General features: G+C 39.9%; 1 protein-coding gene across 6 annotated transcripts in view; it reads right to left on the reverse strand.

The window, feature by feature from the left end:
• Positions 1–3,804: 3,804 nt before the first annotated feature.
• Positions 3,805–25,329, reverse strand: part of TMEM178A (transmembrane protein 178A) — a 53,156-nt gene continuing 31,631 nt past the window's right edge. For 3 of the 6 annotated variants that reach the window (XM_005576043.4, XM_005576039.5, XM_045368609.2), the window contains 3 exons: positions 17,265–17,378; positions 14,303–14,440; positions 3,805–4,762 (listed from right to left, as the gene is read on the reverse strand). In XM_005576043.4, the coding sequence (XP_005576100.1) occupies positions 4,521–4,762; positions 14,303–14,408 (348 nt within the window). In that variant the 5' untranslated portion in view covers positions 14,409–14,440; positions 17,265–17,378 and the 3' untranslated portion in view covers positions 3,805–4,520. Of the gene's footprint in view, positions 4,763–14,302; positions 14,441–17,264; positions 17,379–17,463; positions 17,512–23,531; positions 23,635–25,329 lie in introns of those variants that run through there. The other 3 variants (XM_074011932.1, XM_065527162.2, XM_045368608.3) reach the window with 3 other exon arrangements.

A 25,329-nucleotide genomic window follows, 5' to 3' on the forward strand; every position in this document is an offset into this window, starting at 1 on the left:
TAGCCTTCCAAAACACTAGAATTACAGGTGTGATCCACCACACCTGGCCAACTGATAGTCCTAAAGTGGAAATCATATCACATCATTATCCTTTTTTAGGCCATTTGTTTTCTATTACCAGAGTAAAACCCAGACTCTTTGCTGCGGCCAGCAAGCCTCTGCCTATCTCGGCAACTTCACCTGCACCACTGTTCCGTTGTTCTTTCTGCTCTAGACTCATGGTCCTGTCTCCTTCCTCTCTGCAAAACATTCACTTAGAGACCTGAGAGAAACCAAGCATAGCCAGACCTTATAGTAGCAGGCGATATTTTACAGTGAAGGCTGAAGGGGAGAAAAAAATGGGAAATAAAAACAGAAAAAATGCTATCTTATTTTATAGCCAGCCAATCTGTTTTCCTCTTACAGGGGCTCCAGGCAGACATATTCTAATGTTTTAGGACAATTAGAAATCTTGCTTTGATGCCTGGCAAAATACAGGTTGCACATTAAGAGGAGCATCTATTGCATGGCCAAGTTGCCAGTATGCATTTGGTTGCCCTGAGCATCTTCAAGCATTTGTGTCTGTCCTGCATGCAGCACAGAAAACTTCCTCTTCTTCCAGTCAAAGGACAAGGCCCCAGAGAAATTCATATGCAATTTAAGTGTGTTCTTGGTCAGGATAGCTATTTGCATTCAAAGGAAGTCATTTCTGAAGCATTCCTTTCAGAATTCCAATTAGAGATTTAAAACACACGCACGTAAATGAGAACGCTTTAAAACGAGGTGTAGAACCATATTGAGGTTACTAACTTAATAATGTTTGAGCCATCAAATAAATGTTCCATAGTAGTTCATAACACATTTTAAGTTATGTCTAGGTTGGTTTGGGTTAATAGTCCCTTTAATTATTCTAATGAGGCTTCCTTGCTTGCCAAGCTATATTCTCTTTCCATTTAGCCTCATCACACTACTGTATATTTTTTATGGGTTCCCTAAAATTGGTGCTAAGGGAGTCAGCTCTGTCCAGGAAAGAAAAGAGTTTATCTGTGACTCTGAATCCATGTATTGATTCCACAAAGACTGAAGAGCACCTATGGTGTACCAGGCACTGGGCAGGCTGAGCACCAGGACAAGGCACAGATTCCTCCTTATAAGAGTCTATGATCTGGTTAGGGGTTACCAGGCAATTCACATGCAGAGCGTAACTGATCAGGAAAGGAGTTGAAGCAGTGCAGCATGTTTGAGGAGGTGTCCAGGAGTGTTGTGTAGAAGCTGAGACACAAGGAAAAGTCAGAATAAGCCAGGCAGAGGAGTGGGTGTCCCCAGCAGAGGAAAGAGCCTGAGCAAAGACCCGGAGGGGGTGGGTGCCCAGGCAGCGTGAGCATCCCAGCTGCGCCAGCCTCCATCAGGTGTTATATTTTGAGCTCGTGGATCCCCATTCACCTGAGTCGCAGGTTTCCAGATTTTTATTCCCCTAGCTCACCTGTGGGGCACACTTTTGTCATTCTCAGACTTCAATTTCGAATAAGAAATCTTTAAGAGGCATCCCCCAGCCCCCACCCCCAACCTCCACAAAAAAAGTATTTTTTATCTTGCCAGGGCTAGATTCAAATAATGAGAATGTTGTGAAGTATGAAATGCACAGCCAATGGGAATGTAATTTAAAAGAAACTTATTTTAATAACTGAATAACCCTGGACTTATAAAACAATTTAGGGCCAAAAAGAGTAACCTTAATTTTTTTCACTTGTCCTTCACTGCATTTTTCTAGAACATAAGCTACCAGGGCAAGAACCTTTGTTTTGCCTCACTAATGTTTCTCAAGTGCTAGGATGTAAGCACATAATAGTCATTCAGTAAATATTTGTTGACTACATAAGAAACGTTATGGGGGCTATTATGTTCTATGGAGGTTTCCCATATCCTGGGAAATCTTGATTATCAAGGACCATGGTGGTCCTTGAAAGATGAGGGAGGGTTTCCCCAGAATGGACAACAGCGGTTCTAATACGGCAAATAAACCAAGGACAAGGCTGTTAAAAAAGAGCAGTGTGTGGACAGAGAGAACATAGAACAAAGGATTTCAATACATTATTCTGTCCCACACAGTACTGTGCAATCATTTCAATCATTCTTCATTCACAAGCCAGTTAAGAAAAAACTCCTAAGAGAAGCCCAAGGACTCAGGGCCAAATGCCCAGCACTGGCAACATTTGCCCACACTTCCGTGACAGTACGTAGAAAGCAAGGAACCTTGGCCTGGCACGTTGGTTGCTTCAAGCTCACTTCGGCTGGAAGGCAGGGAGCCTCAGTCCTTGCCAGCACTGGTCTGAATCCTAGGTGAACTCCCCTGGCTTCGGGACAAATCTTTCTGGTGTGTGAACCCTTCAACCTCCTGCCACCGCAAGGCTTTCTTCTACTCTCACCTCAAACCCCTAGGAAACTTCTCTGAAACTTCAAAAGTTACTCACTCAGACACTGCTTTGTTGGTTGGAATATAAATGTCCAAGAGTCTTGACATCTTCTATGGGGATCTTTAAAGAAGACTTCAAAGAAAGAGCTCTCCTGCTTTGAGAATTTCCCACATAATAAGTGAAAATAATTGCCCCTTTCTATACGTCTCTTTTCTCATCCAGAGGGACTGGTATATTAAAAGGCCTGAGAGAGTGCCAGTGAATAGACTCACAAGCCTGTGCTGTGCCTTGGAGCCACGGAGCCAGAGATGGTGTGGTCGCCGGCATCCTCCAGCCCCTTTCGGCCCTTACGTGACAATATGTGGACGCTGCCACTTGGAAATCAGACTCTATTCTTTGGGAGTAGATGATCATTTTCCTTTTATGAGGACGAAATCAGTTTTTATAAAGAAGAAACAAAAATCTTTTATGAAATTAAAATCTGAAACAGCATCTTACTTCTGGACATGGCGTCTTCTATTTTACAGGCCATGTTTATCCTACATTGTGTATAGAATCGGGGATAAGGGTTGGAGTTAAAAGGAAAAACTTAGAAGTCGGCGAGTGCCCACCCCTCCACTGAAAGATAAGAGAACGGAAGAATTTTAACTGTTGTCCCAAAACCCACACAGAGGAAAAAGGATTGAGAAAAAAATAAGCGAATGTTTTGAGTCTGATCCTCAGCTTATGAGTAATGTAAAATAACAGCACTTACCTCATAGAGCTTTGGAGAGGATTAAGGGAAATGACACCACAGCCCAGTTACTGGCACATAGTAACTGCTACATAAGCGAGTTCACTTGGTTAGTAGCTAAGGAGATAACCACAGCTCTGGCCCAAACGAGTGGCCCTCAATCGCAGCTGTGGATCAGAATCATCTGGGATGTTTTTTCAAAAATGCTCAAGCCTAGGCCCAGCTGTGGACATTCTGAGTTAATTGCTCTGGGGGGAGGCCCAGTTTAGGTACAGCTGACCTCACCAGGTGATTCTGGGCAGCCGAGGTTGAAAATCGCTGCTGTAAGAGGTCCAAGAACAAAAACAAAGATCATGTACCCTTATGACTGGATACATACCAGGCAGATGGTAAACAGGGGAGGAAGAGGGAGAGAAAGGGGGAAAAAGGGAGAGCAACAGAATGAGAGAAGAAAATTTTAAATAGTATAGTAAGGTTTAAAAACAAGTTTGAAAATGACATCTTTTGTCAACAGCAAGTGTGTGGTTGCTACAAAAGATAATAATGCCCAACCTAATTGAAATGAAGCAATTACTAAGTCTTAATAAGAGTCTTATTAAAACAACGGAGTTTTCATCTGTCCTTGTAGCTAGAGAGACCTGTTGATACAGCTAAAAGACATAGGAAAACACACCCAGATTAACAAGGGGGCAGTCATTTAATGCAGAAATCCAGTTAACATAAAGAGACGGAGGTTGAACAACAGGTCTTCAAACAATACTGCATAGTGTCACGAGTTAGCTCTTAAGCACGTTTGATCTGTTTATCTTATGATTTCGATTCCAGTACAAAGACGGAGAAGAGACTTCAATTAAAAAAAAAAACAATAAGGCAACAGAAGAAGAATCTTCCTGTGACAAGGAACATCCACAAATAATGCACAAATATTTGGTGCTGACACAATAAGACACCATCAGGACAAGTTCTGAAGATGCTGCATTAAAATTTAACAAGCATGATACAATGACAAGAAAATTATACTCGCTTTGTTACGAATCCTTTTGCAAATAGAAATGACTCTCAGGTAATTGTTATATACAAACTTTCTGAAATAAATGGAAATCATACAAATTTTTCCATTGCAGTTTCTTCTTTCTCTACACCTAGAAATGTCCCATGGCACTGCTCCCTATTCTCACAGTCAAAGCATAAATAGTCATTAAAGCACTTGAATCCACAGTAGTCTTGTCCTTAGAAAGGTTGGGAGGTTTTGCATGATTTTCTATCAGTAATCCAGAAAGGGCTGGCAGGCAACAGGTTGGAATGTAAAAGACCGCTTTGTGCTTGGAATCCTGAACTCCGCGCCGTTCCCCTCAGGGAGTCGCTCGCACTGTGGACAGGCCCAGTGCGTACAGTCATACCGTGGAGTCTCTGCCAGACTTTAGCTGTGCAATCTTGGTCCGGCTAATAAACGGATAAGCGATGCAGAGACCTCCAGCTGCCACAATAAAGCCTAAACTGCACCAGGCGCAAAAGATGGACCAGCTGTAACCATGTTCCACATCGGCAGGCAGGCTATAAATTAGCTTCGGGAGCCGGTTCAAATCATAAGAGATACTGGCGGCATAAGTACAGAGGGAAATGGTGCAAAATATCCCTATAAATAATACAAAGAGAACAGAATGATTAGTTACAGTTTGCCTGTTACAAGACAAATGCCAGACAGGCCTTTATGAAAATCAGATCAACCATTGAGGCGGTCACTCCAAATTCACAAATGATCTGTAATTCTTTTACTTGAATTAATTCATTTGACAAACACCGGCAACACTTCTGTGTGCCAGACCCTACACTAGGGAGTGGAGACGCAGGAGTGAAAAAGATAGGAAAATTCTGATAACCTGCATTATTCAGAATTATCTAATTCGAATGGTTATATATATTGGAATTCATTTGTTTATTATTAAAAGCAAAAGTTGTATTTTTAAAAGAAAAACTTCTATCATCAAATCAAGCACAAAATAGTTTTCATTTTCCTTCACTCTCCACCTATTTTCATACACTTATTCTGTTATAATCATTATACAAAGTATGCTTTCTTTTTCAATTAACATTATCAAAGTATTTATCATGTTGCCTTAAATAATATTTTAGATGAATTCATACAAGTAGCTAAATCTTTTTTGTTAAGGCATAGTCTTACATATACCAGGGCCTCAACAAATGGGTTTTTTCAATGAATGAATGCTTTTAAATAGTATAAATTAAGTCCAGCGATATGGAATTGGTGTAAAATAGCTGACTAAGGAGATCATCCACTTTCACCATTCAAAATGGAGGCAACTGGAGCGACATAAGGAATACGGACAGACCCAAAGCATTGCTTTTTAGACCAATGCGTGTGTATGTAATTTTCCCTCTGCAACACTAAAATCAGAACTGATTTTAAAAATGCTTCATAAGCCCCAAACACAGGATTTTTACTACTCAAGTCATGTGGATATAGGTGCTTCTATTGTACCACAATGAACCCTCAAGATGCTCCTTTTAAAGGATAAGCAGAGGATCAGAATGTGGTGAATAATAAAAGCAGAAACTGGCACCCAATCAAGTATCAGAATGTCCAGTTCTGCTCTGAATCCTACACATCTCTTCTTCATGTCTGGTTTATCCTGCATACAACAGAGATAACATTTATTGGCTGGAAAATTCCTTTGGCATCCTTACAGATACATGTAGCATCTCCACTGGAAACAGACACAGATTTTGAAACTGAAAAGAGAGAGCTAAAAGTAGCAGATTACCTCTCCAACCCCCTCAAAGCTCCCCACCCCCTACCCACCACCCTTTTTTAACCTATAGCTTTGGAGATTAGAAATGCTAGCAGAAAAACAAATTCAGAGCAGGCAGCAATTTGGAGGAAATAAAGACCACCTTAATGCCATCTTTAAAATGTTAGAATTCTGCCTCCATTCAAATCATGTAAGAGCACACTGCCTGACTCCTTTTCCAAATGTGCATTTAGAAAATAAATGTCCTAAATTAAAAGGACACTTGATCTGAGATAATTTGATATTTCCTACTCTTTGCTTAATTCTGCATTTAAACTCTAAAGTGATTCTGTTTTACTAAAAAGGATAAAATCTTTTCTTCTGACTTCTTGCTCCAATTTATTATAGCAAACGTATCACTTTGAGTTCTCAAAGAGAAAAATTGAGATGGAAATAATTCTCTCATAAAGTAATGGACCATTCAAAAAAGAATACTCCACTTTTCTCAAACCTTGTGAAAAGCAAATGTTCTTAGATCTACACAAATGTTTTCACTGGCACCAAAACAAAGGCAGTTTTTATTTATAACAAAGCCCTTTTAATAAATGCTGGTAGTAGAACAATAGGCAGTTAGAAAAAAAATAATCTTTGGAGCATCAACAAGTAAAACAGAATAATAGAACAATGACATCTTCACAGGAAAAACAACTGTATTCTGCATTTAGCTGTTTGCACACAGCTGAACGCCTAAAAGCAAGCATGTTTACAAGTAACATAGTTTTAATGACCTATGAAAGCTTGAGTTCAAACCTAAACTTTTAAGCATCCTTTGATGTCTAAGTGCGTTGGGTTGGGATGTGAGAAGTAAGTATTCTAGTTTCCAGCTCTACTAAACACTGTGCAAACTTGAAATTACCTAACCTCTCTGAGCCTTGGTTTCTTCATCTAGGAAAAAAAGAGTAGGAAACTTGATTACTGAAGTCCCTAAAAGTGTCAAATTTCTGTGATTCTGTTATTCCAAAATGAAACATGAAACAAGAACATTTATTAAAACTTCCTAGTGAATCTAGTACTCGGCTTATGCAATTAAATGAAAATGGAATGTCCTATGTACTTATCTTTCTATATATACTCCCTTTGATTTTACGCTTAACATTTATTTTATTAGCTCCTCTCACCTGCCAACCCCATAAAATTGCTTTTCATGACATGAATTCTATCATTACACCACCGGTTCATACTGAATAGAAAAGAATTACAAGAAAGAATCTAATCTGAGGATTTAACCAGAATGATTTCTCTCTGCCCTCAATGTCATGGATGGTTGTGCTTTTCCTGGGGAATTGATTTGTGCTTACCTCATGGACACTGTGAATGATGTCACTAATAGAATTTTTCTTTGTCCAAGTTGCCAGAGCACTGACGCTCCCTAAAGCTAAATCTATAGCCCACCATGAGCAAAAGTATGGGATTTCATGGCATGCTTTTGGCTTCTAATCTCACTCTTGGATCCATCTTGCCTTGGAAACCTGATTATCCCTTTGTCTTACTTTATTTATTTGTATTAATGTAAGTGGCATCTCTATGCCAGTTAAGTTTTTTCGGAACAGGGCATGCATCAAACTTTGATGCAGACTTGTTTTATTTATTGTTGCCTTTATTCACTCAGCTGAGCGTGGTGGAGAGGAGGCCTATCAGCCCACAAGTATGTCCCCTCTCTATCCATCCCCCTTCCCACAAATGCCCCTATAGCTTGCCCTTCCGTAACATCTCTTCTCCTTTCAAAGTGCTCTCGAAGTTGTTCTTAGTAAGAGGAAAGCAGGGCAGGAAAGAGTGACAAGAAAACCATATTTAGGAGCTCTTCCTTTTCAGACCCTCACATTTCTAAGAATGTTTGCACATGCATAGCTGCCACCACTATGATTTGTGAGATGGGCAGGAATGTGTGATGATTACAATGAAATGTACTAAGAGGAGAAAAGCATTGTTTCCAACTTTTCCAACAAGCTTTTGTAAAAGAAGCCTAACCCATTCAAGATATTTTTAAAAACAAAACAAAAAATCTAAATTCAAAGACATCAAGAAAAAGCATTGTTTGAAATGACGAAAGCATTCTTACTGTAGCTGAATTAATAGTTTTAGGTCAATGTTGAGAGTGTGGAATTCTACGTTAGGTTCCACATACATGTCTTATAGTACTCATATGCATGAGTTTGCCAGAGCTGCCATAACCAACTACCACAGACTAGGTGGCTTAAACAACAGAACTTTGTTTTCTCACAATTCTAGAGGCTACAGTCTAAGGTCAAGGTGTCAGCGGGGTTGGCTTTTTAAACTTAGGACTCTCTCCTTGGCTTGTCAATGGCCATCTTCTCCCTGTGTCTTCACACAGTCTCTCCTCTATCACCATGACCAAATCTTCTCTTCTCATAAGGACAGCAGTCATACTGAGTTAGGGCCCATCCATATCACTTCATTTTTACTTAATTTTCTCTTTAAAGACCCTTTTTCCAAATACTGTCACATTCTGAGGTGGGGGCAAAGACATCAACAAATGTATTTGAGGGGACACAAAGCCCATAATGTTCCGCACACGTGTGTGTATGTGTGTGTGTGTGTACTCATGCACAAAATATATTTTTAGCTTTTTTATAGGTTTTAGCAAGATTGTACTATTCTAGGTGTTACTCAATAAGTTATTCAACAATTATCGAGTATCTACCATGTCCCAAACCTAGTTCTGGTATATTAGAGATAGTTAAGTTTCATGAGCTCTTTTTGGTCACAGCTGGACTCAGTTCAACACTGATGTGGTCAGGAACTTCAAGCAATCTCTCCACTCCACTTTCCTGTATGCATCTCAGGAAGAGGTCATAGAGATCTCTTAGACTTCCCATAAGTTCTGCGTGGAGTCCAACAGAGCTGGGCACATGGAGTCAAGAAAACCTGAATGAAACTGAATTCTGCCATACGTTGAGTTCTACCAACTTAAGAGTCAGTTCGTCGCAAATTACCCCAAGTAGGGATTACCTATGTAGCAAGTTATTTCTGATAATGCTGCATTTTCATTGGCAGCAATCTAATTAATGCAAGGTATGTGAAAGGAGTATGGAAGGATTAATAAGGCATCACCTCTGCATTCTGAAAGTTCAAAATCTAACGGTCCTTCCTGAAGATCCATGGGGAGAAAGGTGGTCTCTCCTCCATTCTTCTCTGAGGCTTTCCCTTCCTTTCCACTTCTCCCCTGCCTAGCTGATACTCTTCAGCCAGCTGGTGGCCCCCAGAGAGAGAGAGAGAGAGAGAGAGGTTCCTGAGTCCTGAGCTCGGTCCTTACTACTGCCGGCAGCATCTTCAAAAAAGTGAATAAATTACTGGTTTCCTGACAAGCCCTGCATGCAACTACTTTTCTTATAAAATATTAAAAGGTTTTCTGCCAATATTCATAATTAGAAGATACCACGATATCACAGAATTATAGGGCTAGAAGGGATATTTTCACATCAGGACAGAAGTAAATTTATGCTACCATCCCCACAATCATCAACCTAATTTCCTACCCTAAAATCTTCATGGTACCAGCTGGTAAGATGCAATTAGGGTAACAGGGCCCATTCTTTTGATCACCATTTTTTAATGTCCTTAAAAGACTGAAAGGAGTGGAAGTTGCTTCACCCTGTTTAGCCTGCTTGATAAATAATGTAACTACAACACCCAAAGGCATGAACATTGATTTTTTTTCCCCTACTCCTTCAAAAGGTGGCCTGCCCATCCTTCTGATCTCTTTGGTCTTCCTTCAAATGCCTTCTGCTAGTTTTCACACAGATTACTCAAAAAGCCATTCCTATATTGTCCTAACTGACTGGCAGAACTAACAGAGAGAAACAAACTCTTCACACACACACACACACACACACAATGCAATTCCTAAATCCCAAAAGCATCCAATCTGAAAGCATCCAATCTGAAAGACTGAAGCAATCTCTTTAGTGGCAAATCCTGGCCTGGTCTGACATAGGCTATTCTAGTTCTTACTGATCCCATTTAGTGTGAATATTCATGTGTTTAGCTACAGGAATGTTAATGTATTTGATTGCAAGATGCCACCCCAGATCTTGCTGAGGGTGTTAAATAACACAGGATATATGCACTGTGTTACTCTTCTAAAATAAATTTTTTAAATCCTGAATTATAAAACACACCTGGCCCCCAAGGTTATAGAAAAAGTATCATGGACCTGTAGTTTCAGGTCATAATCAACGGATAATCTAGATAATTCAATACACCTACCATGGCGGAGTCTTTTTTTTTTTTTTTTTTTTTTTGATTCATTGAAACAAAAGAATGAATAACCAGTGTGGGTGGGTGTTAACTGTCCCTGGAGCTCTGCTAGGGCTGCCTGGGCTCTGTCTTCTCTGTCTCTGCTGTCAGGAAGGGAGTGTTTCATGCTGTGTGTGATCTTCCAGTTGGCCACTCAAGGCGCAGCCTGTGAAGGTGAATGAATTTGGTGAGCAGTGAGACCCCCACCAAGGGAGGCCCAAGCTTTATCCATTTTTTAAGACACCTAGTGAATTAAAAAAATACTAAAAATCCTACAACAGAGACCTAAAAAAGTGTTTAAAAATGTTTGCACTGAATAACCTTTTAAAAGATTTGTACCTTAAATTATAATAAGTATATTTATTATATCCATCAAATAGAATGCATCACTTAATAATATAGGTGGAAATATTCATTCACAGTACACTGAAAGCAGTATAGTCTAGTAATGGGCAGAAGCTCAAGGCTGGAAGATGAGAATCTTATTCCCTCAATCGCCTGTGTATGTTTCTGTGCCTGTGTGTGTGTAACCTCAGAGGGTGTGACATCCAAAGTCTAAATTGAAGGCCCATGGGGGATGTGCAGGCTGGCCCTGGCCCTCTGGGAGGACCCTTGCATGGCCCCAGGGAAGAGGAAAGGGGGCCAGACCTGGCTCCAGATGTGCATCGACAGTCAGCAGGGCTGCTGTGTCACATGTGGTAATCAAGACCTGTCTGTGCAATCAATAAGGCAGAAGGAGAAAGATTGTCCCAACGTTTCCATTTTAACCGCCCAACCTGTCACATGGTTGATGTTCTTCATTTGAAAGTTTAGCTAATAAGTTCAGGCAGAGAATGAAGATGGCAGAGCATTAGAAGGGGCTAAGTTTAGCATCAAAACTCTGTGGGAAGGATGCTGAGTTGAGTGGCTAAAGACACTCTGCTTAATTAAAATGGATTCTTTTAACCCTTTTTTTGCGCTCATCTCCTGCATATGAACGTTCTACAGCTAATTTATCTCATGCAATAGATTGACGTGGTTGTCTCAGTGTTTGCAAAGGAAATTTCAAGGCATTATTTGTAGTAACAAAAACAAAACAAACCCCCCTGAATCCCATAGCAACAGAACAGGTGAATCCAGCAGAGCATATCCACTCCATGGAAAAACATGTTTCTCCTCTCCCCCTCTTCCATCCCCTCCCCTTTTCTTCTCCTTCCTTTTCCTTTCTTCTTTGCTTACAATGAAGCAAATACATGACAAGATTTGGTCCAGAATAAGGGAAATATTGAAAAAAGGGTGTTTTGTTTTCAGGTGATGAGGTCTGTAAGTGGATTCCCCCTTAATTTCAATAATGCTGTTTGGGCAACCGAAACTAAACAAAACAACAGAACAATGTTAACAATGTTAGGTTGTATCTATCAGTCCTTCAGAACTGGTCATCAAACTTCAAGTTTATTATTTGGGTTTTTGATGTTGTTGTTGTTGTTGGTGGTGGTGGTGGTGGTGGTGGTTTCTGTTGTGGGTATTGCTTTGCTTGTTTTGATGTTGCCTAACAATTACATAGGAGCTTCCCATGCTCGATCCTGAGGACTCCTGAGCTCCTCTGGTCCGGAGGTATAATCCACACATGGATCCAAAATAAGAGTTGAGAACAGGAAGAGGTGGAGCTCGCCCAGGAAACTCCTGCCTCTCCTCTGTGCCCACCTGCCATTGAACCTTCAACTTCCTTTCATTTAAAACCAGACTGGCCCCTCAGTCTCCCAAGGAGCACTCAGTAGGCTTTCATGGCCTTGCAATTTATTTTAGTTCTAGCAATTGTTAGAATCTTTAGTTCTAACAAAAGTTCTAACAAATCCCCTGACAAGAGGAGTGGTATGGGGCCTTTCCAGGGTTGGGAGGCAACACATCTGTACCTCTTCGATATTTATGGAGACAAGAGTCAGAAAAATGGGGGCTTAAATAAAGGGAGAGAAGAAAACAGGGGAGATTTTCAAATAATCACTAAGCCCCAGCAGAAGCATAAAGGAATCCTCCGTGCAGTGCAGTCCTCTCTGATTCTTTGCTGCCCTTGTCTGCTTTACTCTATAATTTGGATTTTAAATGCATCCCCTGGGCAAGAACCCAGTGGCTGGTCTTGAGGGTCCAAATCCGCCTCTAAAACCTCAGAAACTAACATTTTAGCCTCCCTGTGCTACAGTCCTGGTGGCCACTGTGTATTCACCAAAATCCAGAAAACCTAAATTGGTTTTCTGCTCAGAACTAGGCAGGATCCATGTGACTTCTGAATGTTCCAGGATGCTGGTGATGATGCCCCACATTCCAGATCACTGCCAATTGCAGCACCATTTCGTGGAGTGGGACAGGGACGAGTGGGAGTTAGAAGGAAGGATCCCTGCTTGTGAAGTGGGTTCCTTAAGGCTGCAGGGTGGTTGACCGTGCCAGAGGGCAAAGCACCCCCGATCTGTCAGCCCTCAGAGACAGTCAGTCAGCAAACAGTGACAACCCTGGTGGGGTGTGGCCGCCTCCTGTTAACACAGGCGTAATTAGGTGACCCATTACAGTGACAAGTGCTAGGAAATCTAGGCGTGGTCACTTGAATAACAGAATTCCAGGCAAGTGGAAATAAGCCTATTTAAAATGGCCCTCTATCTAGGGGAATATTCGTTCTGTTGCTGAGTATACTTCGTGAAACTGTTAATGCCCAGTTAATTTGGCATTCACTAATCATTAATACAGGAGTTTTCTGTGAAGGAGGAGAAGAAAGGAAAGATTTCTTCCCTGAAGCTACCGTCGGTCAGTATTAGCCACCGACTCAGCACCTGGCACCTTTTTAGACAAAACTACCCTTTAGCTGTTAGTCAAAAACATCCTAGCCCTGTCTCCACACCCCCACCCTTTCCAATCCCTTGTTTAAAAATCAAGTCACTCCTTTGCTTCAAACCTTCTAGGGGCATCTGTCACCCTTAGCTTCAAATCCAAGCTCTCCACCATGACCGACAAAGCCCTGAAGCTTTGGCCACTGCCCACTTCCCCCACCTCAGGTGATACTATCCTGTCCCTCACTCCCTCCAGTCCCACTGGCCGCTTCTCTCCGGTTTGGCACTAGTGGTTTCCTCAGTCTGCTGCGCTCTTCCCACCACCGGCTGCTTCTCAGGAATTAGCTCAGAAATCGCCACCTCAGCAAGATCTTCCCTGAGTCCCTATTTCACCCTGTTTCTTTTCGTCACAGCTTTTATCACGACCACAAATCATTGTTTATGTCTCTCCACAATAAAAATGAACAAGGATTTTGCCTGCCTTATTCATTGTGTGTCTTTAGCACTCACAGCAGTGCCTCGTACATAGTAAGTCCTCAAAGGATATCTGTGGAGTGAAATGAATGAGTGTTGTGTATGTAAAAGTGACAACATCACTAAAGCATGACCTTTGAATTGACATCCAGCCAGGGGATGGGTTGCGATGATCTATCCCCCTCTGTCTTTGAGGGCACCTCATAAGCAATGGCCCATGTTTGCCAAGAGTCCAGGCCAGGGTTTGGGGCACAGTAAGAAATAAGGAACAGAAAACGGGGCGTGGTGGCTCATGCCTGTAATCCCAGCACTTTGGGAGGCTGAGGAGGGGGGATCACCTGAGGTCAGGAGTTCAAGACCAGCCTGGCCAACATGGTGAAACACTACTAAAACTACAAAAATTAGCCAGGTGTGGTGGCACATGCCTGTAGTCCCAGCTACTCAGGAGGCTGAGGCAGAAGAATCACCTGAACCCAGGAGACAGAGGTTGCGGTGGGTCAAGATCGCACCACTACACTCCAGCCTGGGTGACGGAGTGAGACTCCATCTCAAAAAAAGAAAGAAGAGCAAAAAAACAGACTGGGCTCATTTTAGAGATTAAACCCAAGACACTTCCATCTAATCTACTAACAGGCCACAGTGGGGATATGGAGGATGCATTTTTCACACCACTGTTTTCCTTAAATTCTGTATTTCCCAGCAAAGCCAAAATGACCTTCTGGTTGCTTTTCTAACGGTGAAAACAAAATTAACAGGGAGATAACAAAGCGACACTAGCTAGCCGCATGCAGAGCAGCCTTCACCTTGGCCGGGGCAGACGGCCTGAGACGTGCAGCCTACCTGTCATGAGGAACAGGAGTCCAGCCACGTGCTGGGTCAAGCTCTCCTCCCAGAAGAAACTGACCGTGGCCACAATGCAGCCGCAGAGAAGGACGGCTACAGCCATGCCCAGGAAGCCAGCAGTGATTCTTCTTAAATCTAATCTCAAAACAGACACAGACATTCACAATCAGAATTCAGGAAAGTCATTAAGAATTAGAGAATTAGGGCTTTGTATACCTTGTGAAAATTAGCAAGTTACATGGACAGGCTTAGAGCCTACGGGGCGAGGAGCTTAGGGAATACTCTTCCCAGGCATTCCATAAGAGGACTAATGGGGTGTAACCAATGGAGGGTCAGACTCTACCCTCTCTGAGTCCATGGAGAAGTCCACACCAAGTGGAGAATAGACTCGAGGACAAGCCCAGGATAGACCTGAGTAACAGACGTCAAATGACTTAAACCAAGAGTGAGGTGGGTTTGAGAAATATCTGTTAGCCTTAACAGAGCAATAGAAATGTAGGTTAACCAAAAACCACCTGTACCCCAAAAACTATTGAAATTTTAAAAAGGAAAAAAAAAGAAATGTAGGTTATCCCCATGGTAGTGGCTGTACTTAATCTGGCTTAGGAGAAAGAGCCTAAAAAAGCTATTGTGAAATAGGGTTTTATCTGATCACCACAGATGCCAATTATTTACTTCTTCATTTAAATCTACTCCTGCCTATTTTCAAAAACGATTTGAGAAAGTGAAGGTAATTGTGGTGACTGGAACAGTGGTGCAAAGTGCACACAGGATACATGTGCTCATAAACACCCTTTCCTCTGAAACATCTGCTCATAAATGCCTTCACCCCTAAAGCATAGATCCCACAACCTGGGCATCCATTTACCCAGGTGAAGGAGGTACTATTCCAATAGGATAAGTCTCCACTATACAGTGGCCCAACCATCAAGTTTGGCCTATTGCAAAATCACAACTGTGATTACTGAGCCAGAAATCCAGCTCTTTCCCCACCTCCCTGGCAAAACCAAGAGGCAGGCTGACTACATGTACCTGGACACACATTGCCTCCAACTACTAAACCGGCACTTACCTTGCCTACCTTCCAGCTATTTTACTTTTTCCATTTTCTTCCTTGTTTTTAAAAAAAAAACACTTTTTAATCTTTTTTATTTACCTTACAGCTCCATCTCAAAGGATTTTTTTTAACAAATCTAACTTTAAAAATTGTTAGCTAAATTTCAATCATCCTTCTTAAAACAACACATCCCAAGCATACATCTGCTGCCCCCAAGGCCAGGTAACAGGTGTGGGCAAATGCACGTGGATCATGCACACCTGTGTACACATGGGGCCAAGACAAGGTGCACATCACACTGTTTGAAGTGTGGGCTGCTCTGCTAAAGTGAAAGTGCCCATGCAGCCATCACTTTATTGTGTGGCTCCTGGGCATTAGCGGTGGCTTCATCGAGGATGGATTACAGCAGCTTCCAGTCTTGCTCTTAGCATCTTAGCCACAGAGAGACCATCCCTTTTTTAAAGGGGGATTTCTCATTTCCAGTTCAGAGCATCCAAATTAAAAGACAGTATTTCTGCCTAGAAGAAGAAATGTGGACACCAATGAACAAGGGGCCAGGGGCAGTGATAATATGAAGATGCTAAGTTTAATGTTAAGGGTATAAGTAGTTTTTGAGACATCCACATCTGAGCAGGGGAAATGTAATGGTTCAGTCACTATTATCTTACAGCCTACCAAATTTCCTGTGGTTTGAGTAATAGTCTATTTTCTGTGACTCTGAAAAGGCACAAGGTTCAGATATAATCCACACGGGATTTGCATTAGTACCAGTCATGTTAATCTTACACAGTAAATGTGCTACAGATCACCAAGTGTGACTTTCTTAGAAATAGACATGCATGAGACTGCTGAAAGCATCTTTCCATGAGAACTCCACGAAGGATTAAAAGAAGAATCTTCAAATATTGCTTGCTGGGCAATCACAGGCTACAAACTATTAAAGAGCTAAGGTTCTTTTTCAGGCTCCTATGATGATCTTTTCTTCCCTGACCTGAGCCAATAACTACATAGCTCTCTGGAAAGATGATTAAGTCTTAAAGTTGCCTGTCATAATATGTATAATATTAGACCACTGCTCTGGCAATATCAGAAGAGCTTCCATTTATATCTTTGAGATTCAGAACAGAGCCTTTTAATCCTCAGAGAGATTGACTTACAGAATAAGACTCTGATTAGTTCTCTACAGTGGCTTTGGCCACCACACAAGATCCTGAAGTCCTCATTACTTATTTCATTGGAAAATGACAATGTCAATCTCTGATGGGGGCAAAGACCAAAAAAATCACTTTAGTTTTTTGTTTTGGGGAGCTATCTATCATCAGGCAGCTTAAAGCAACAGTTTTTAGGTAAATATCAGCCCTCTTTAGTTTCACACTGCGTGATCCTTTCTAGAGTTTCACATTTTCCTGACAGTGAAAAAGAGTAGCTCCTTTCATTGAGATGTAGACACCCTCTGAGAAAATTATGACATACACTCATAAAGGTATTTTAGCAGAAATACAAAGGTTGGAGATAAACACAGTAGCTAAAATAAATATTGTATATACAAAACAAAAATAAGAGCCCTAACATATAATCTCCTTGGTTTACTAAGACAAGGGATACAGCAGGTCCTTACACCCAACGACTCGGCAAACAAAAGATTCAGTAGGCAGCTGTGGATGCTACCAGGGCAGACTATCTCACAAGACCTCATACCAGGTTTCCACACATTTTATTTTTAAGCAAGCTGTGTCCACAGCATAGGGAAATGATCCTCTGAGTCTCTGACTACATCTGATTGGGCCCAGAGGCTTCCAGAGGATAAGAACAACATCCTGCTGTCTAGATGTGAGAGGGGTGGTCGGAATTTTGTTCAGAAAGACACCATTTCCTCTCTGAACCTGTCCTGGAAATACTTACGAAGCAGGTGCCACTCATCTTGCTGTATGGTCTTGGTTAAATTAAAAGGAATGTTTCGTAAGCGGATGGGCTGAGAAAAGTGGTACTTGATGGCCGTGCATCGCTGCGCAATACCTTGAAGGAAATAAGAAACGCGATTTACGAGTCTGCTTATTTGTAACAGAATTCTGAGACCTGAAGCAGAATACTGTAACCTAACCTGGGTTAAATGGGAGATGAGATAAGAATCTCTTGATTCAGAGCAATGAAAACCTAAAACATAAAATAATGTTTAAAATCAGGTTTCATTTTTTAATGTATTAAATTGTATAAGGATCTATACTCCCCTAATTGTTTTCTGATATGGAGTTTGTTTTACCTAAACACAAAACTCCTCAAGGAGAAATGGCCTAAAAGTACACAGATGGTTGGGAAAATCAGCTTAGAATTTTAAATTAGCACAGATAAATCACATATCTGAATCTGATCCAGTCTCAAACTCTCAAATGGGTAGCCTCATGAAGTTCATTACGAAGTGTGTTATTTGGAAACCAGAAGACATTTTTCCATAAAGATAACCTTCCACATGGTTTAGGTGGTGATTATATCTCCAGACAACCCTCAAAAGCCTATTTAACCCTAGTGCAACTGATATAATTCCTTAATAAAATTATACTGACCTGAATTCTAGATCTTGAGAAAAAGGGTAATACTGAAAGTAGAAACAAGAAAGAAAATAATTTTCCTCCCCTATCTGGTTGTATGGCCAGCTCCAGGCACAATATTTTGACATGGGCAGGTGTACACATTGGTTAATCTAGTAACTCTCTACCTCCTCACACCCACCTCACACACCCATGTTTTACTGCATAAATTAACATGGGTCCATAATTCTCTTCTCCTAAAGGCTTCTGAATTTCATGAAAAGTATCTACTCTGTCTTAAAATTTATAAAACTTATAAAATGTTCTTCTCTCACTTTAAATCATCTTGGCCAGTTGTTTGGATAAATGCAATCTGATTAAACTAATTTTTTAAAAAGCATGAATGACTGTTAGTCCTTTAACACTGCCAGCTGTTTAAAAAAATATTCATAGATGCAAATAAATTTCTAATTGGTGGAATCTTAGTGTGTATAAAAGTGAAATTTTAAAAAGATTATACAGTGAAGGGAAGAGATTAATATTTGTGCACAATTTGCATCATGAACCTCAGTCCCTCCTGTGAATGTACCTACAGGATTATCTTCCCTAAGGAGTTTCTCAAATATTAGTGTACATAGGAATCACCTAGGTGACTCGTCAAAAATTTAAACTCCTGGACTCTACCCCAGATATATTGAATCAAAAGTTTTGAGATGGAGCCAGGAAGCTGAATTTTAACAAGCATCCCAAGTAATCCTGATGCAGGTAGTCTTTGAATCTCCCTTTGAGAAAAACTACCCAAACTATCTCTGATTTTTGGAAGCTTTTTTTTTTTTTATGAAACCACACATTTTCTCAAAATTCAAAGTTCTTTTTTTTTTTAATTTGTTTTGTCAACATGAGCCCAATGGCAGTGGTTGTGAGGTCTAAGGCATTAAAGGTAGCTGTTTACTTATAAGTTAGCTGTTTATAAGTCAGGAAATGCCTGTGCTTCCAAAGGGAAAATAATATAGTATGAGAACAATGACAGATAAAGGACCACAAACGTAGTAATAGCTTACATTTGTATTCTTCAGAACTATCATTCCATTTGAGACTGACCTTGAGGCTCTGTAAGCAGGAAGTGAAAGCTACGGCAGAGTTGAAGGCATACTCAACACGCACACAACAAACCCCATTGGCAAAGACTGGAAGGTTTATTGGTTTTAGCAGGCTAAGAACATTTCCGTACAATTAGTTTACCACTAAGCCAATCAAGCAGAGACTTAAGGGCCCTCCTATGACAAAGAATACAGACTTCATAGGATTCATTCAGGAAAGCCACTAAAGAAACAACAGCAACAACAATAAAAACAATAATCAACCCTAGAGAGGGACAAGAATCTCATTTCAGAGCTGCCATAGTACGTTATTTCAAATTCCCAGTTTTCAACAAAAAAAGTACAAGACATGCAAAGAATAAGAAAAAAGAAGCAGTCAATAGGAGCTGTCACTGAGGGATCCCAAATATTGGACTTACCTTACAAAGATTTTAAATCAGCTATGTTAAATATGTTCAAAGTAAAGAAAACCTATCCAAATAACTAAAGGAAAGGACAAGAGTGCTGTTTCACTAAATAGAGAATATTAGTAATAAGACAGAAATATTCTTGAAAAGAAAAAAACAGAAATTCTGGAGTTGAAAAGTATAATAACTGAAAAGAAAAATGCATCAGAGGCTTAAAAGAAGTTTTGAGGAGGTAGAAAAAAGCAACAAACTTGAGGACAGGTCCATTGAAATTATCCAATCTGAGAAAAATACAGAAAAAAGGATGATTTTAAAAATGGTCAGGGCCTCAGAGACCTGTGAGGCACCATCACAAGCATAATGAGAGCTGCAGAAAGGAGGAGAGAAGGAAGATCAAAAAAGAATATTTGAAGAAATAACTGCCAAAAACTTCCCAAATTTGATTAAAAACATGAACCTGCATTTCTAAGAAGTTCAAGGAACTACAAATAAGATAAATTCAGAGACCCACACCCAGATAGATCATAATCAAACTGTTGAAAGCCAAAGACAGAGAATCTTGAAAGCAGCAAGAAAAAAGCAAATTATCATATACACCAAAAAAATCTTTGAAACACAATCAGCTGATTTCTCATCAGAAATCATGGAGGCCAGAAGGGAATAGGATGACATATTCAAAACACAGAAATAAGAAGACTGTCAACCAAGAATCCTATATGCATCAAAGTTATCCTTCAGAAATGAAGAAAAAAAATAAAATATTCCCAGCTAAACAAAAACTGAGAGACCTGGCCTAAAAATAAATACTAAAGGGAGTCTTTCAGGGTGAAATGAAGGATAATAACTGAACTCATATTTAAAAAATAAAGAGCACATATAAAGTTTACAACATAAGTTACCATAAAAGACAGTATAAATGTATTTTTGTTTGCAGCTTTTTTTCTCCTATCTGATTTAAAAGACAAAAAGCAATAATTATAAATCTTGGTTGATCAGCATACAATGTATAAACACGTAATTTGTATGACAATAATAGTACAGAGGAGGAGAGTGGGGATGAAACTATATAGAAGCAAAGTTTTTATATACTATTGAAATTCAATTGGTATTAATCCAAACTAAATTAAGACGTCACTTGTAATCCACAGGGCAACAACTAAGAAAATAACAAAAAAAAAATGTAGTAAATGAAACAATGACAACAAAAAGAATTAAAAAGCTATGTTAGAAAACACGTATTTGACACAAAAGAAAACATTAATGAAGAAACAGGAAAAAAATGCATATGTCATATAGAAAACAAATAGACAAACGGCATATATAAATCCTACCTTACCAAAAATTATACTAAATATAAATATATACTCCAATAAAAAGGCAGAGATTGGCATTGTAGATAAAACAACATAATCCAACTATATGATGTCTACAAGAGACACAAATAGGTTGAAATTTTAAAGGATGGAAATTTTAAAGGATCTCTCTACAAGAGACATAAATAGGTTGAAATTTTAAAGGATGGAAAAAGATATACCATGAAAACTGTAACTGAAAGACAGATGAAATGGCTATACTAATATCAGACAAAACAGAATTTAAGACAAAAATTGTTACTAGAGAGAAAGAAAGATATTTTATAATGATAACTGGGTTTATCCATCAAGAAGATATAGTAATCATAAACATATACTGACCAATAGACCCCCAAAATACATGCAGTACCAAAAACTGACAGAATTGAAGGGAGAAATAGACAATTCAATAATAATAGTTGGAGGCATCAATACTTCTCTTTCAATACTAGTAAAACAACTAGACCGAAGATCAACAAAAAACAGAAGACTTGAACAACATTATAAACCAACTAGATACAAGAGACATCTATGAACACTCCATCCAACAACAGCAAAATACACATTCTTTTCAAGTGCACATAGAATATTCTCTAGGATAGACCATATGTAGGCAATAAAATAAATCTTAATAAATTTAAAAACATTAAAGTCATACAAAGTAAGTTCTCTCACCACAATGCAATGAAATTAGAAATAAATAATAAAATAAAATTTTGGAAATTCACAAATTTGTGGAAATTAAGTAATACACTCCTAAATAACCGATAAGGTAAAGAAGAAATCACTAGAGCAAATTAGAAAACATTTTGAAATTAATAAAAACAAAATTACAACATACCAAAATTTATGTGATGCAGCTAAAGCAATGTTTTGAGGGAAATTTATAGCTGTAAATGCCTACATTAAAAAAATATCTCACCTGGCACAGTAGCTCATGCCTGTAATCCCAACACTAGAGAAACTGAGGTGGGAGCGTCACTTGAACCCAGGAGTTCGGGAGCAGCCTGGGCAACACAGTGAGATCCTGTCTCTACAAAAAATAAACAAAATTAGCCAGGCATGATGGCATGCACCTGTAGTCCTAACTACTCAGGAGGCTGAGGTAGGAGGATTGCTTAAGCCCAGGAGATGTAGGCTGCAGTGAGCTGAGACTGCGCCATTGCACTCCAGCCTGGGGGACAGAGTGAGACTATCTCAAAACAAAAATAAAACCAAAAAGATCTCAAATCAGTATCCTAACTCTCCACCCTAAAAAACTAGAAAAAGAAGAGCACACTAAGGAAAGAGATTACAAAACTAGGGTGGAAATACATAAAATGAAAAATTAAAAATTGAGAAAGTAAACAAAACCAAAATTTGGCTATGCCCGTAATCCCAGCACTTTGGGAGGCTGAAGCAGATGGATCACTTGAGGCCAGCAGTTCAAGACCAGCCTGGCCAACAGAGGGAAACCCCATCTCTAATCTCTACTAAAAGTATAAAAAATTAGCCAGGCATGGTGGCACATGTCTGTAATCCCAGCTACTCAGGAGGCTGAGGCACAAAGATTGTTGGAACCTGGGAGGCAGAGGTTGCAGTGAGCCAAGATGGCGCCACTGCACTCCAGCATGGGCAATGCAGTAAGATTTTGTCTCCAAAAAAACAAAACAACAACAACAAAAATCAGAAATGAAACAGAGGCTACCACTAACAATCTTAGAGAAATATAGAGAAGCTTAAGAGAACACAGTGAAAAATTACATGCCAACAAATTAGATAAAACAGATAAAATGGCATATACCTAGAAATATAAAACTCCAAGACAACTGAGTCAAGAAGAAACAGAAAATCTGAACACATCTATAATAAGTAAAGAAACTGATTTAGTAATTAACTTAGTAAAAACTTGCCACAAAGAAAATTCCATGACCAGATGGCTTCACTGGTAAATTTAACCAAATGTTTAAGGAAGAATTAACAATCCTTCATAGACTCTTCAAAACAACAACAACAACAACAAAACAGAAAATGAAGGGACCTTCGTACTTCTTTCTATGAGGCCAGTAATTACCCTGATACGAAAAACCAAAGATACCACAAGAAAAGGAAAATACATACTATTCCTTATGAATAGATATGCAAAATTCGTCAGCAAAATATTAGCAAACCGAATTCAGCAACATTTGAAAAGGGTTGTACGTCATGATCCAGTGGGATTTATCTCAGGAATGCAAGATTGTTTCAACATATTAAAATCAATTAATACAACATACCATATCAACAGAATAAAGGTCAGAAACCACCTGATCATCTCAAAGACGCAGAAAAAGTATTTGACACAATGCATTTGCTACTCATCAACAACCTTCTGAGCTAAATATAAAAGGTATTATTAACCACACTAAATGAGTAAAAAAATCTGAAGCTCAGAGTTAAGTAACTAGCCTGAGGCTATTACTCAGTTGTAACCAAGCTTTAACATAAATGCTGTTACCCAAACTTTATATATTAAATACTACTACTCAGAAAAGTTAGCAGTCCTTAGTTTTCTAGACATGCATCTTAATTTTGTGGACAGTTAAGCTAGAGTTACTAGATGTACTGTCAATTTGAAATAAAAAACAATCTTTCCAGTTTAGCACCAACATATGCTCTTTTGGAAACAAAGTTGATTCTTAATTGAAGGAGATTGGATTGGCTACATGGCTGACTCAGTGGCTTCATCCTACCTGCCTCTCACAGAAGCTGCTTAAATGCTGGAGAGAGGGTGTGAACTGGGGAGAAACTATTTTCTCAGACTCACAGGAGCTGGCCTTAGAACAGCTTCTGTGCCAGGGAAACGTGTGGTCCCTTTTAAATCACTGCAAATATACTCAAGACCCATCTCCTCCTCTGCTCTTTGCTTGTAATGGGCAGGATCCCAGTGGGCAAGAAGAGTAACAGGAAGGAGGTGGCAGCTGGCCCAGGGTTCTCCTGCTTCCTCTGCATGTGCCAGGAATGAGGTAAGTAGTGCACACATCACCAAATCGCCTTTCCTTCTCCATGGGGCTCTCAGGCTAAATTTAAAGTGCCAAGAATTCTGAAATGAGAAGAGAAAGAGGGTAGGGAAAATGATGAGGTCTGGGCTGACAGTAACAAGCAGTACTCAAGGACTCCAAAGAGTGGGGGTCTGGTAGCGAGCCCAGAGCTCCACAGCTGAGTTTGCAAGAAAATGTTCTATGGTCCAGGTGTTCCACTCCCTTGGAAGATGATTAGAGACTTCAGGCAGAATTAGAAGAGAAAGTGGGAATGAAAGACAGCTCAGCAGCAGTGTCAGAGACCTGCCATTAGCTGTTTTATGTCCTTGTTCTTAAACACTTGTTCCACTGTCGTAGCAGAAAGTCAGATAGATTTGAAGAGGAAAGCAGTATTATTAAGGTTTGCCTCCCTACAGCACACACATTAAATTGACAAAATGAAACCACAAAAATCTTACAGGAAAAGACCTGTAGTTGCTTGACAGAACAAATCAAGCAACCAAAAACAAATTAGGTCTTTTTGATAAAAAGACAAGCATACACATATACATAGATGGTGGTAAAGATGGAAGTTCCATGCAGTGTTAAGGAATAATTTATACTGTTAAAATCCACAAGGAGGCATTAGATTCCAATTTTTTCAAAGTCATACATGCAAACTTTGAAATTAACTGGCTCTCTGGGTTTAGAGAGCAATGAATCTGGCTCTCTGAAAAGGAACACAAAAAGCATGAGCTCATAGCACCAGATGGCATCACACAATGGGGGGAAGAAACATGCAGAGGATTGAAAAGAACAAGTTGTGGTTTATATTTAGTGATTAATTAGCTTCTTAAAGGGCCAGGTAGAGCCACTTTAATGATGATATAAACCATAGAATAACATATATAAGTATGTTGCACTGGGGGTTAGAAATGGAGATTTGCCTGGTGAATTTCTGTAGTTTCCAATACTGAGTTCCAAGCTAAGTCAGAGAAACCCCTACTCAAGGTTAAATGAGGGAGAAACATGAAAGATGCTATAAACAGTCATTACTATCAATCAATAATGAGGCGGGCAGTATACATGATGGTTAAAGACCTTGCAGTCAGACAGACTTGGGTTTGAGTCCTAGTTGTGTGACTTGTGGCAAATTACTGAAGCTCGCTGAGCCTTGGTTCCCTCGTCTGTAAAAGAGGGGAAATAATGGCAGACACCTCACTGAGTTACGGTGAGGAATGAAAGAGGTAATTCAGGACTTAGCATAGGACGTGTGGCCCACTGTAAGCACTGGATAATGTCAGCCTTGGATTATGAGTTCTCTCATGGCACCTGCCCAATTTGACATATAGAACCACTGCCACACACCAGGAGTCTGCACCTTAAATGGTCATCAGAGATTAACCCAAAGGTACAGAGAAATAACCAGACAGGCAGCAACAGCTTCCTGAACAATGGCCCGACCAACAGCTCTCGTGTTTCCTCTCCATTCTCGCCGCTTCAGAACAAGACTCCCATCACCTCACTCCTGAAGAATTTGCTAACTGAACTCCTTGCTCAACCCTCAACCTACCCTGCATGCCACTGCTAGATAAATCTGCTGTA

This window comes from Macaca fascicularis, chromosome 13, assembly GCF_037993035.2.
Source record: "Macaca fascicularis isolate 582-1 chromosome 13, T2T-MFA8v1.1".
Classification (NCBI taxonomy): Eukaryota; Metazoa; Chordata; class Mammalia; order Primates; family Cercopithecidae; genus Macaca; species Macaca fascicularis.